The sequence below is a fragment of the Podarcis liolepis genome (genome assembly GCF_965112155.1).
Source record: "Podarcis liolepis genome assembly, chromosome: 6".
Lineage (NCBI taxonomy): Eukaryota > Metazoa > Chordata > Lepidosauria > Squamata > Lacertidae > Podarcis > Podarcis liolepis.
In genome coordinates, this window is record NC_139559.1 from 98,360,321 (window position 1) to 98,374,723 (window position 14,403).

General features: G+C 43.2%; 1 protein-coding gene and 1 long non-coding RNA gene across 41 annotated transcripts in view; one reads left to right on the forward strand and one right to left on the reverse strand.

The window, feature by feature from the left end:
• Nucleotides 1-10,415, forward strand: part of PRRC2C (proline rich coiled-coil 2C) — a 79,002-nt gene extending 68,587 nt beyond the window's left edge. For 11 of the 40 annotated variants that reach the window (XM_083506955.1, XM_083506966.1, XM_083506988.1 and 8 more), the window contains 5 exons: nt 660-763; nt 1,315-1,380; nt 2,650-2,770; nt 3,716-3,952; nt 8,689-10,415. In XM_083506955.1, the coding sequence (XP_083363081.1) occupies nt 660-763; nt 1,315-1,380; nt 2,650-2,770; nt 3,716-3,952; nt 8,689-8,952 (792 nt within the window). In that variant the 3' untranslated portion in view covers nt 8,953-10,415. The remainder of the gene's footprint in view (nt 1-659; nt 764-1,314; nt 1,381-2,649; nt 2,771-3,715; nt 3,953-8,688) is intronic. The other 29 variants (XM_083506970.1, XM_083506971.1, XM_083506973.1 and 26 more) reach the window with 3 other exon arrangements.
• On the reverse strand, nt 9,010-14,068 carry LOC310708652. Its single transcript, XR_014527120.1, has 2 exons — nt 13,286-14,068; nt 9,010-12,230 (listed from the first exon to the last, which is right to left on the reverse strand). It is a non-coding gene; the product is annotated as an uncharacterized lncRNA (long non-coding RNA).
• Nucleotides 14,069-14,403: the final 335 nt, after the last annotated feature.

Genomic DNA, 14,403 nt, shown 5'->3' on the forward strand with positions numbered 1-14,403 from the left:
CTGTTACGCATAAGTCTTTTGGTGAGATTCACTGAGTATTGGTAGAGAGTGCTTAAGAGCTTTCAGTTTGCCTAGCTGAGGATTTTAATTATTTATGTCACATGGAATATGAGAGTATGAACCGTAATATGTCAACAGCTCCCCACCACCTAAAGAGATTTTGGAGTAGGTGTGGAACTTGTTTCCTAGCTCCTATTGCCATTGTAAAGATGATTAAATGAGTATGGCAGGGCCCTTCATGAAAGTAAAGGTAAAGGGACCCCTGACCGTTAGGTCCAGTCGTGGCCGACTCTGGGGTTGCGGCGCTCATCTCGCTTTACTGGCTGAGGGAGCCGGCGTACAGCTTCCAGGTCATGTGGCCAATATGACTAAGACGCTTCTGGCGAACCAGAGCAGCGCACAGAAACGCCGTTTACCTTCCCGCCAGAGCGGTACCTATTTATCTACTTGCACTTTTGACGTGCTTTCGAACTGCTAGGTTGGCAGGAGCAGGGACCGAGCAACGGGAGCTCACCCCATCGCGGGGATTCAAACCGCCGACCTCCTGATCAGCAAGTCCTAGGCTCTGTGGTTTAACCCACAGTGCCACCCGTGTCCCATGCAAGTATTAGTGTGTAATTTTGTGTCCTTTGTAAGTTGGTTGGGTTTCTTTGCTTCAGATGTCAGAAATGGACCTGAAAGCTTTTGGAAGTGGCATTGATGTTAAACCAGGCACACCTCCAGTCACCGGACGAAGCACCACTCCAACGTCTAGTCCCTTCCGGTAAGCAAGTCTTTACAAACAAGTTAGCAGCATAGATTTGTGATGAAGCCCACTTAAAGAAATAGTACTTATTAAGCATTAGTGTAAGGGTGCCACTCTGGTAGCCAGCTGTGAAGTGGCATAGAAATGTTTAATAAATAAATAAGGCCTAATACAATTTGGAGAAAGATTTGTGCAGAACATTGACTTGGGCCATGATATTTTATATAGACATGCTTCTAACAACACAGAATATGGACCACGCCTCCCATCTTAAAACTGCTATAATATTGTTATATTTTATTTTTTATTTTTTAAGTGAATGTAATAAATGGGGTTATGTGGGGATGGGTTGGCTGGCGTGGAATATTTATGTTTTAATTAAGCCATTAACAGGCATTCTGGCCTCTTTTTGCAGTCAGTCATTTCAGATTGCTTTTTGGTATTTCCTCTACTTTGTAGTAAGGAGACAGTGTCAGTAATTGTGTGGCTGGAGGGCTCAACTAACTGAGCTGCTCAGGACTGAGATGAAAAAGGAAACATATTTGGAAACAGGGCAATTTATTTTGCAGGAAATATGAAGACAGAATGACTGCATACTTGCCCAATTCCCATTTATTTCAGCAGAGCTTGCACAGGTGTGTTTCCATAGGATTGTGTTTCATATATATATGACAACAATCAATATGACTATGATTTGGATACTGTACTCATGTCAGTGAATACTGCTGTTTGATTAAATGTTCTGAATTTTATTAAGAGTGCTCCTTAGAATTTATTTTCATTTCCTTGTACATTTTTCTACATAGCCCCAGTATTATCTGTGCAATATTAGGGATTCAGCAATAACAGAGCAAGAAGAAATACTTCTTATTAGTGCCATGTAGTATTTGGTCTTCAGTTGGAGAGGGAAGAACTGGCAGATTTGAGCTACAGCCAGCACTTAGGGTTTCAAATTACTCAAAAGTCACTCATATTACTCAAATTGAAAAGTAAGGTGACTTGTAAGACTCTTTTTAGTATTATTTTGAATGCTTACTTGAAGAACACAAATTGAGAGGAGAGATCAAAACATAGAAGGCTGGGGACCAAATATATGCTTCGGCTTACACAATAAGCTTGCACTCATCCGTTAGAATGTTTTTTCCCCTTTGAAATGCTGACCACCATGCCAAACCACTGAAATTCTCCTCAGCTTTAAAAGCAGGTTCCCATTCAGGTTTTCCCCTCTCAGTTTTGAGGGCTAACACAACTCGCTTCATAGTACATTGGATCCTGATCAGAGCTGGAGATTGATTTTGAAAGCGGTACTGAGCACAAAATCAGTGGAAGTCTAAACAAGATGGTTTGGAAAGCTAAGTTTTGTGCTTCCCGTAAAATAAAGCCCCCAGCTGAGAGTTATTTGGGAGTTTCCCAAATTCTGAAGACACGTTTTAAATAGAAGCATTTAGCCATAGTGATTACCCCGGTCAGGTGTGGCAGCAGCTCAGGAGATTAAACTACCAGTATCCCATAGGAATGTTTGCTGGGTGCCAGAAGAAAGCAAAGGTCTCATGGTTCTGTTTGAAAGAACAGAACAGTGTTAAATCCTCCTGCTGTATTACAGGGTTTCTAGAGACATTGTGCACTGCCTACTGAATTCAGAACACCACAATTTATAGTTAATCTTAATTTCTCCCTTTGTGTGGGGTGGTGGTAGTAAATTAAGCTTTAATTTTAGCATCTCTCTATTTCATATTGCTGTACAATAAACTCCTGTTTCCTTGTGTTCGCTACAAACAGCATTTACTAAATAATGGCCAGTTTTCTTCTGGATTCAAGGTAGCACATGAAAAGTGTAACAAAAGGTTTCTCTGGTGCCTATGATACCCAGTATATTAACTTACTTAAAATGTTTTCTCTCTAAGGGTTGCTTCCACAAGTCCGAACAGTCAGGCCAATAAAATGAATACCATCGTCTACCAGAAGCAGTTTCAGTCGGCGGCTGTGAGAATGACGCAACCATTTCCTCCTCCGTTTGCACCCCAGGTGGGCAGCAGCTGCTATACTGCCAGTGGCCTGAGATTTTCTATCTGCAGCTTATTTCAAATGGAAGAACCCCTATATGCAGGAATATCTATCAAATATTTCCTTAAATAATTTATAAATCAAATATATATATAAACATTCTGTATCTTGCTTTCAGTAACATCTGTGCTCCTAAAGTTGAGAGATTGGACAGCTCTAATGCAGGCAGGTGACCACAGGCTTCTCCGCACAGCTCTTGCTACATTTGAGTGTTAAACATTTAAAGGGAGGGGAAAAGAGTGTCTGAGAGAAGGGTCCCAGTGTGCGGCTTAAAGCAGACATCATCAAGTGCACAATACAACAGGAATGTCTCCTGTGCTGGCTCTGCTGAGAATTGCATATGCCTCCACCTCTACTCATTTTATTGGTGCTTGTGCAGAAATTCCTGGTGAATTGTGTGCTGTTCGCCACTTACCTGAAATGCAGCTGTAAGGCAGTCTTCCAAACAGTCAGCTACAAATAAAAAACTGAGCATCCTTTAAAAGGGGGAGTACTTTCAGAATGCTGTTGCTATAAAGTATATGCTATGGAGACATGTGGTGTGTACTTTTGATTCTAAAAATGTCTTGTATGTTGCACTTCAAATTTGAGATTGCCAGATTCTGTTTGAAAACATAAACCTACCTGTTGCCAATCCCTGCATCTTGACATATATTTTGAGGAACCCCTCCCCCCCTTTTGGTTTTGAAATGTGCTAAGACAATTTTTAAGCACACTTCCTACCTTAAGTCCCCCCCCTTAGAATTCTCCAAACATGGCCAATCTTAATAGAAAAAATGCACCCACTACAAGGCACTGATTGGTGGCGGAGGCGTGCTCTCTGCAGAGAAGCCACCATGTGATCAGGTTGGCATTATGCTAACAGCTAAATGTCTCTCTTTTTGTTGTTGTGTTTCCCCCACTTAGATCCTCTCTCAGCCTAACCTGGTCCCTCCATTGGTAAGAGCCCCACATACTAACACCTTCCCAGCGCCTGTTCAGAGGCCGCCAGTGGCACTGGCTAGTCAGATGCCACCTCAGATGACCACAGGCCTTATGAGCCACCCTCGTTTGCCACATATGGCCAGGGGTCCTTGTGGATCACTCTCTGGAGTCAGAGGCAATCAGGCCCCGACTGCGATGAAGGCTGAACAAGACATGAAGGTTAGTATTTTTGGATGGCCATGCTGTGTTAACCACAGTTCAGTCTTAACAGCTTGCAAGGCAAAAGACTACTATTAAAATGCCTCTCGATCCTTCAGATGCCCCTTTCTGCAGTGGCCACAGAGAATATAAACCCAAATATTGATTTCAGGTAGCACATGTTAGTAAAAGCACAATCCCAGGGAATATGATTTCAACGCTTAAGGGTTTGCCTGCTTTTATTGCAGTCCGCTGCCGGGTGGATTGCACCCATTCCCTTTGCCTTTCTCTTATTTTAAATGTACAAAACCATTATTAAATAGCTAGAATCTCCCATCAATAGCTGCATTTCACTGCATGACATTATTTGAAGAGCACTTGGAGACCCTTCTGAATGAAACAAGACACTTTCCTTTCGATGTGAGCTGTGTGGGGATACCATAAGATTAAATGAACTCAGAAATCAGTGCACCCAATCAATTGTTAAAAAGGACAGAATTTCCTTATTATTTTCAGTTGTGTACAAGGACAAAAGAGTGGTTCCCTGAGACAATCTACAGGTTTTTTGTGTTTTTTTAAATGGTTTGGTCAGTATAATAGGCAATGCCTCTAATAAATGAGTTCTGCTATTTGTCCAAATTATGGCTGACTGGCTTGAGGGTGGATGGGAGGAGTGAATATGTTGTTAAGTTTTAATATTAAAATTAAAACTTACCAGGCAACTTACAAGAAAAAACAGTATCAAATCCCAATAGAACTAAATTACTAAATCAGTAGGACCAGTAAAAACATAACAGACTAATTAAACTAGAATCAGTATAAATTTCTAGTTAAAAACATCTTCAGTCACATATTGGAAGGCTTGGGCAAATAAAAATATATTTGCCTGACATTGGATTTGGAGTCCCACATTTTTGACAACACAGTCAAAAAGTCGCCTACCTTGGAGGAGGACCTCTGAGAAAGACTCAAGTGAGAGAAGGTGGTTCTTTAGATAACCTGTGTCCCAGATCATGTAGGGCAAATATACGGCAGATGGTAGTGAACATCCACCTGAATTACTTTGCTCTCATTGCTGTCCTTTTTCTGTCCCAAGGCAAGTAGCAGCTTGCTCAGCCAAAGTTTTCATTATTACGTTTGGAGAAAGTGTTTAAAAATATATATTTGGCTTGAGGGAGGCTAACAACAGGCATAGGCAAACTCGGCCCTCCAGATGTTTTGGGACTACAACTCCCATCATCCCTAGCTAACAAGACCATGGTCAGGGATGATGGGAGTTGTAGTCCCAAAACATCTGGAGGGCTGAGTTTGCCTGTGCAGGGCCAACAATAACCAGGTGTAATGATACCTAGAATAAAGCCTTGCCCGTTGCCATGTTACCATCTATCATTTTGTTTAAAAGAAGAAGACATTTTTATACCATGTGGAAAGTTTGTGCTACAAAAAGATACTTTGAATTGTTACAGGCATGCATGCTTTTTCAATTCCAGTTACCATTTCCGATGATAGTGCTCAGGAATCCCGTATCCCATTTTGAAAAATTGTGGAAATACACAGTTGAATTGTGAAGAGGAAATGGCACTTTCAGTTGTTGTCCCCCATACCACCCCTTCTTCTCCTTAATTTCCGGGTCTATACAATGAACTGGATGCCTGTTTCATGGAAGCAGAATCCTTTTCTCTTGAGTAAAATTATTTGCAGGGTCTGATTGTGCAGAATTTTTTATGGTGCTTGTGACTAACTGCAGCTTAGTCACACAACCTTTGGGTGGAAGGGTATGAGAAGAGACTTTCCTCTTGGCAAGCCCTGATGCTATTATAATAATTCTTCTCAGGCGGTTTGCTTGTAATTCTGACTTCTCTTTAAACTCAAACAGTATATTTAAATTTTCCACCTTTTAGTAAAGTCAGCCTAGTGGCTACAGTTCCAAGAAAGTGTTTGCAATATTTATACAAGCATGTGAGAAAAATGGATTTTGACCCTTGCAAAATCACGAATATTACAATGTGCACCCCAATAATCAAATGTTACTCCTGTCAAAAAGATGTTGCAAATTTTTGCAGATGGAAGATAGCAACAAGTGTGATACATTGAGCTCATGCATATACCATATTTACTCAAATCTAATACCCACCTTTTTTGGCCAAATTGCGTTGCAAAAATTAGGGTGTGCATTAGTTTCTGTGGTGCATTACATCCAAGTAAATAGGGTAGTTTTGCAGGCCATCAGCCTTCTGCAGCTTGACTTCCTCCAGGAGGCTTGTGTTCCCCCCTGCTACCCAAAGTCCACTGGCACCAAGCCACTTTCTCCTGTGTTTTTCTTGCGAGCCAGTGACTCTTGAGCCCTAGCAGTAGAGGGCTGCTTGCACGGAAGAGGCAGCAGTGGGATGCCAATGGTAGGCGCCTGATCCTCAGACATTGTGGTTGCTGCCAAGGTGCCCCAAGACCCTCTCACCCCCTGCTGCTGCCACCGCGGCCACCTTCTCCCTCCCTCTTGTCAAATGAAACTGCCCCGCCACCAGATTTGCTGCTTCCTCATTCGGCAGCCTCCTGCTTGCTCAGAGCGCCATGAGCTGCAATCGGCTGTGGCCAACAGAAGCCTTCTCTCACACGCAGACTTCCCTCCTTGCACTCCCAGCCTCAAACAAAAAAAAAAAGTGTGAGTGTGTGTGAGAGAGAGAGGAGAAGAAGAAGATCGGTCCCCTCATGCCCCTAAGCCAAGCGAGCCTTCTTCCCCAGTCGTAGAGCAGCTGCCGCTGGGTGCTCATCCTTTCCCTTCAAGGCAAAGAAAGCAGCACACAAATCCTGGCTGCTTTGCCTGCCTCATCACCCACAGCACATTGCAAAAAGAAGCATCTTTTTAAAAAAAGAAAGAAGGAAATGAACTACTCAGTCTGTGTTCTCTTCCTCCAACCTCCTTAGTTAAAAGGAGGTGGAACGGTCATCCGTAGTGGGCAGCAGCTGCAAAATGCAACACTGCCTGCTCACTCAAGAAAGCGTCTTTTATCTCAATAAGCCAACTCCCAGAAGCCTAAGACCAGGAGAGAGTTGCTAGTCATTCATCCTTACAAACCATGCTTTGGAGAAACAGAACTTTGTGGGAAATAGTCTTTGAACTTCTTTCTATAAAGGTTACTTGCAAATTTTTTTTACTGGAAATGAAAAATGAAATAAAGAAGTGCCTCTTCTTAGGGACACCCCATTTTTTGTCAGTTTTATTGGCAGTGAGGACTGGGGGGAGGCGGTAAACAGCACTCCTAGGGCTGTCCCTATTGGCCGTGAGGGCTGGGGCGTCCAAGCTCTAGCCCAGAGAGAAATGCACCTTCTGTGCATGATTTTGGAAATGCCTTTAAGGAGTTAAATGTCCCCGCTTTTGGCTTCCTCACTAACACACACAGTCTTTCTCTCTCTGCATGTCACTGGAGGCAAGCTGTTCCTTGCCCTCAGAGAACATTTGTAGAGGGGAAACATTGAGGGACACTGAAGTCTTAGGTTTGTGTGAACTGTACACTCAAGGTGAGTGTCTCTGCCATCAGTTGTGTAGGCCTGTGTTGTGCTAGAAAATTAGATGTATTATGAAGGAAAGGGGGTGCAGGGAGAATCCAGAGCTTGTCTGCAGAGTGGAAGGAAAGGAGGACCTTTTCCTGCCTCCCCACTTCCAGCCACTCCCTGAAGACTGGAGAAGGGGCCCACATAAGAATATGAGGGGGGCAGGCAGGGGAAGCATGGCTTTGCTTTTTCGGTCTTCTGATGTGGACGAGACCATATGAAAAATGAACATAAGATTTTAGCTGCTGTTCATTCATTCATTTTCAGCTTTGTATTCTTGTTATAAAGAGTCCAAATTGTTGTAAAGAGTGCACTTTTTGCTGATGCACATTAAATTCGTGAGCAAATACCTTTTTTTGGTTTCAAGGTTTTGAAAATTGAGGTGTGCATTAAATTCAATAGCACGTTAGACTCAGAAATACGGTAGAACTTCTGTACAAGAACATCTGCCACTGTGGAAATCTGACCAAGCCAAAACATGTTTGGCATTTGAAGGGTCTATAGAACTTCACTGAAGAATATTGATTATTTTCTTGATTGCACTGAGTTTTTACACATGCTGACATCCTACTATTATTTATAGTTTATGAAGTCAGCATCTGAAGTTTTTGACTTGTATGCAAAGCTATACTTTTATACTTCTGTCTCCTTGCTTTTAATCTTTGTACAGGTCACATTCCATTCTTACCACATGCTTGTATAAATTTTGGTGACATGTTTTTGGCACTGTAGCCTTTAGGTTGACTTTATAAAAAGGTGGAAATACAGTGTATTCTTTATTGTGTTTTTGGCCTTGACCTTGGTGGTGTTTGTAGCCTTTCTGCTTACCACAAACTGGAATGTGTTTGAGCGGAAGAAGCATGGTCATGGCTTGCGCAAGGGGACTGACCTAAATGTCACTCCAGCTCCTTGTAATTCCTGTAGTACTACTAGTAGGCTCCAGGTTAGGGAGCTGAGTGACAAGTCCTAGCAACATCTGGAGAACTGCAGGTTCACTGGATCTCCAGAGAAATTCAAAATGCCAAGCAGGAAAAGAAGTGATTTTGTCTTGGCATTCAAACTACATTGTGGAAGAAATTTCAAGGTGTGTAAGTTACTATTGTAGGCACTACCAGGAGAACTTTGAATCCCTCAGATCCTGAACACACAGAATAAGTAGTTTCTTTCAGGCCTGGGCTCTTATTTAACCCACTTTCTTTCTTATTAAGGCAAAGCAGAGAGCAGAAGTCCTTCAGTCAACACAGAGATTCTTCTCTGAACAGCAGCAGGCCAAGCCACCGGGAAGCAAAATGCAGAAAGTGAGTGACGGTGGGAGTAAAGCGGCTGAGGCAATGGCAGACGCCTCCCCAGGAGGAGTATGTCAGGACAAAGTGGCGGAGAAACCAAGCCCTGCGCCCACAACAGCCCCCAAGCCTGTTAGAACTGGACCAATCAAACCTCAGGCTATCAAGACAGAGGAAACAAAATCCTAAGTGTTGTGCCCATTTCTTTCAATTGGGGAGTGAAATGCCACTGGCAAAACCTGCAGCCAAAGGGCAAAGCATGTCCCTTCAAGGCTGTGAATGGCATAAATAGACACAGTTGCTAATTAGCCTTGGCAGACATGAATGGTAACATGCTTTAAAGGTCTGGAGATCTTGGGGCTTGTAGCTTCCAGGCCACCACCTGAATTGAGCGTAATCTGTCTGTATAGGGGCACCTGTTTTTCTGAGGATGCAAAATGAAAAATAATGCTGCTGAAGCATGTTATTAACCAGTGGTAAATGCTCTTCTGTTTGCTGTTTCATTTTGAAAAGAGAGGCAGATTGAAGAAGGCTATGCTGGACAGAAATGAAATCGGTTTTATGTTGCTCAGGGTCCTAAGAGGATGCTGTTATTTAATAATGAAACAAGAGAATTTAAGGCAATTGAGAAGTCACACAGAGCAACTTACCCTCAGCCTTCCTCACTTTCCCCACCAACACACACTTCATTCTGTGATGCTCTACATCAGATATCCCTAAAAGGCAGGCTATAGCTGCTGCTATGGTTTGATATGGTGCTGAATTAACTGGGGAAGATGTGAATTGACTCCCATGTCCATACCAAAAGTGCAGAGTTTAGAATACTCCCGTTTAGGAGTTGTATTGCCAGTCACATTGAGCTCTGGCTCAGTAGTACTTGGGGGAAAGAATCCTTTGGCCTTCAAACTGTTTTCAGCTTATGTCTGTATAGAGCAACAAGCACGCAACCTGCTGCAAGACAGCATCCTCTGAAACAATGCATTCTTATATCAAAGCTACTCCTTCCTGCTCACTGTGTGCTGGGAAATAGAATCAAGTCAAATAATGCCTTCTTAATTGTATCCTTCTAGTAGTATAGCTGTAGGAGAGTACTGTATGATAACTTCTGTGAATGTAAAATACTCCATACCTGCTTATATGTAGTTGTGACTGTGCTATAGTAGAGCTGTTTTAATGACGTTACTGAAGACTTTTTCAGGCAATGATTGGAAGTTAATAAGAGAGCACCACGTACCATAGCAATTGCAGAATTGACTGTTTTCTCTGAGAATTTCTTCTTCCCCTTCCCAACATTTTTTTGGAACGAAGAGTGAGCTAAAATAAAAGTCTAATGTGTATAATTTTGTTCAGATGACAGCAGAAGCTGGAAAAGTCTGTTGCTGCTATTGATGCCTAGTGAAATGCTATTGGTTATCTTTTTATATAAATATTATAATTTGAATTTTTGGAAACTTAGCTGTGATGTCAGCTTTGGGGGAAAGATATCCACTTGTACTGTGAGTTGGCATTGTACAGAAATTAACAGCCATATTGGTCTAGAAATGTTTAAACTTTTTTTTCATTTGTACAGGGGTAACACTGTATTAAATATGTAAGGTCTTATTTACATGGGTTTGATTACAGAAACTAATAAAAAATATTCTCTACATAAAGTGTCTGGGAATGTCATGCTTTGCCACCCACCTCACCTTTAAAGAATGGCCTCTATTGAAGAACTTAGAACACCATCAGGTTCATATGGAGACAAGTACCCCTTCGGGTCCCCTAATCCCAAGCCAAAAAATGCTTTAAAGATTAAAACCTGCACCCTGAATTGAGGCTTGGGAACTAACTAGGACCCAGGGCAGCTGGAATTCTCTGGTTGCTTCTGAGGCAGCTGGAGGAGACTGTCCTGAGTTAAGTCTGCATTGCAGGTGCTAAAGTTGGAAGTGTTGCTTGGCTACCTAGAATAGGAGTTTGGGTTGAAAGCAGCACCTGGCACCTTCTTTAATGTATCAGAGTTATAATGTGCTAGTTAGATACAAACCGAGCAGTTTAGTACAATTTCAGACTGAGATGAAAACAATAAGGGGAAACTGCTGAAGATGGAAGTTACTCATCTCTTTCAAGATCGAACTCTTCAGCTAGAGTTGTTAGATGTGTTCTTGGGCTCTTTTAAGTTGGAAAAGCAGCTTGTGGTTGCTGCACAAAGAAACCTCAGGCTGTACAACGTTCATTTGGCTTTGGCCACCGGGAACAAGTAGCATTTCAGTTTTAATTTAGAAGCCTTTCAGGTTCTTTCCTGTTTGATGTAAAGTTATGAAATGTGGTCCATAAAAAAGAAGCCAGAATACCACTCCTCAACATATTGATTAAAAATAGTGGTTCTTAACTCACAACAACTTGCACTAAATTAATTTGCAGTTACTCGAGAGTCCTGTAGAATAGCTAGATCAGCAAATTCATCCATGATAAATGCTGTAAGAAATCACTATTGCAAGTCAGCTCACCCACCTATATTGTAAGAGGAGGTGCATTCTGCAGCTCCAGAATCCATCTCTGCAGCGATGTTGCTCAGACATACAAAGCAAAAGAGGCATGACAAAAGGCAAGGTCACATGAAGAGAGAGGAAGGAAATGTGAAAAGACCAAGAAAGAGGTCTAATGCAATGACCATTAATTTATGATGCCCTGGAAAGGCCAGCCCTGTTCAAACTTGGCACACATTCCTATTACCCAGAAAAGGCAAGGTAGCTGTCTGGAATAGCAGGTGTGGGTGTCCGGTCAATTTGGGCTAGCTGTTCCACATGAGGTGGGGAACCTTGTTCCCTTGGATACACAGCAACAAGAACTGGTGGCACATTATTAGAGAACCGGTGGCCACCTTCATTTTGCAAATAGCTCGAGGAAACAGGTGATGAGTAAATGATATAATGCATTGGAAGAGAAGGAGCACAGCATCCATGTTGGCATGTGGGGTTCAGACTTCTTGTATCAAGGGAGTAGACAGCGCAGCTTCCAGGTGTCGGCTGATGCTCTGCTAGATCAGTTGCTTTGCACACAGGGTCATTGGAGTGCGCAGCCCAGCTGCCTACAAGAGGTGGTGTGCCACTCCCATCTATCTGGCATGTAAGCCACAATGGGGGAGAACAGAGACATCTTTCAGGACAGGTGATGTTTCGACTTCTTTGTGCACAGGCTGGAGAGCTTGGGTTAATGAGGCTCTGGTCATTGGTGGAAAATACCCAGTTGTCTGAGAGCTGCTGCATGCAGCCCTGTCTGAGACAGCATGGAAGACCTTGGCGAAATGTTGCAGAGTGGCATTGGCATCTGCAGGGTTGTTCCCCTGGCTCAGGAGAGGATGAGTTGTGGACATTTCTGGGGGAAGCAGGAGAGGCATCTGAAAAGCAGGGACTTAATGGAGCCATGCAAAAACATCTCACATCCATCCCTCTGTGCTGCTGGGTGATAGTCCATTGATGCCTGACCTGTGGAGTGGGAAACAAGTCATTCAAGCGGCTGGAACTTGAGCTTAGCTGCTTTGCCAAAACACAAGTGTTACTTGAGTTAGGCCAGTGCCAAGACACCCTGCCCAGTTTGGCGTCCTGAACAGTCACATGCTAGTTTTTATAGCAATTTCTATAGATTTTGTGTGTATAGTAATTCTCTTATTGGAATTTGCACTCACAAATACTCTAGTCAATTCACTTTACAGATTGGGTACTAACTAAAATTTGGCCAAGCTAGCCCGGGATTTGAACCCCTGTTTCATCAGTGCAAGAGCCTGTCCTCTGCTGTGCCACGCTGTCTCTCCTAAGTCTACCTAAGTAAACCTGCACTGCGTGGCCCCTGCTTCTGGAGACCTGCACAGGATTCCTTCTGGCAGGCCGTGGCCATGGCTCTGACTCTCAGGGTGATTTCGACCATTTCAGGGCACCCCAAATCTGCAGCCTTCTCTCACAGTATAGGCATATCTGCCTGTTAAATGAAGTTTAGAACCTAAAATGGATGGTTATGATTACTGTAAATAAAGACATGCTTAACTACTGTAAGTAGAAAACACCTGCTCCAAAGACAGCAAATCGGAGTAGGATACAGTTCTCACGTCCAGTTGCCTTTCTGCTGAGGATATCTCTCAAACCAGGCACAGTACAGACATATCCTTGTATTCAGAACCCTCCCTGGATTTGTCCCTTGCCCCTTTCTCCATACCCTCTCATCCAAAACAATTTATCCAGCTCCATCCTGAGACATCTGCAAGGATCTTTTGTCCCTTGTGCCTAGAAGTCCCCTTGTTCTCTTCCTTCAAATCCCTCTTCAGAACTTGTTTCCATGGGGCCTTTGGTCAAACACATTGCACACACAAAGAGAGAGAAACTAAACAGAAGGCTGCATGACTGAACCACTTTACTGTAGTCAAAGCTCAACAGCTTTGCAACACACACACCCCAAAAAAGGCCAACAACTTTAGTGTTCGGATTTTCACTTTTTGAAGTATGGCACCCCTAAAACAAATGCACTTGCAAATTGACCCCCAACTCACTGCAGTGTCAAAATTCTGTCACAGGTGGACTGCTGTTGGGTGCCCTTTAAATCCACCATCACGTCACGTCACTGTAGTTCAGATGTTAAATTCTATTAACCTCAGCAGAGATGCTTCAGAGCAGGCCTGGTGTCCATCCTGATCCATTATGTGTGGATTTGTCATCAGTGTTTCAATCTGATTGGATAAGTAGGAGTCCTTGATGATGTCACGCTTGTGTAATAAGCCCTCTTAGTTTTTATGAAGGCGTTGCCAGGTTAATTCCATCAGAACAAAAGCATATTGATGCTCTCTTGCTATAGGTATTAAAGAAAGGAGCGTCAGATATCCTAGGGCAGTGAGAATGCTGAGATTCAGAAGAGCCTAGGAGCAAATAGGTGCTGCCAGGCAGATCAGGGATTGGCGGCGAGTGGTAAATACATGGTGTGGGCAGGTGAGTAGAAGGACAAATGGCAAAAACTCTCATCACCCCTAGTAGAAATGAGCTGCTTCTTTCAAAACCTGTGATGTGGCACAAAGAAGACAACATTCCTGTCTTCATAGGGACACTTAGTTAAGTCAAATGCAGGACAGCAGCACAGTAACTGCCAGAGTATCGAGAGAGTGGCAAGAGCAGGCTTTACAGGGAACACTGTTGACATGCGGCATGTGCCAAACGTGTGCAGCCCTCCAAGCGTGTAGGTTCGTGGCAGTGCATCTTGTGCTGGAAGAAATACAGTCAGACTCCAACTTTTCACTCAGTTCCGTCCTTTACTGACAGGTCCAAAGCATTAAGGCAGTTTCACTATACAGTGGTGCCTCGCAAGACGAAAAGAATCTGTTCTGTGATTCTCTTCGTCTAGCGGTTTTTTCGTCTTGCGAAGCAAGCCCATTGACGGATTAGCGGATTAGCGCTATTAGCGCTATTAGAGGCTTTTAGAGGCTTTTAGCGGCTTATCTGCTGATCGGATCAGCTGATAAGCGGCTTAACGGCTTAGAAAAGGGGGGGGGGAACCAGCAGGAACTCGCAAGACATTGTCATCTTGCGAAACAAGCCCATAGGAAATTCGTTTTGCGAAGCACCTCCAAAACGGAAAACTCTTTCGTCTAGCAAGTTTTCCGTCTTGCGAGGCATTCGT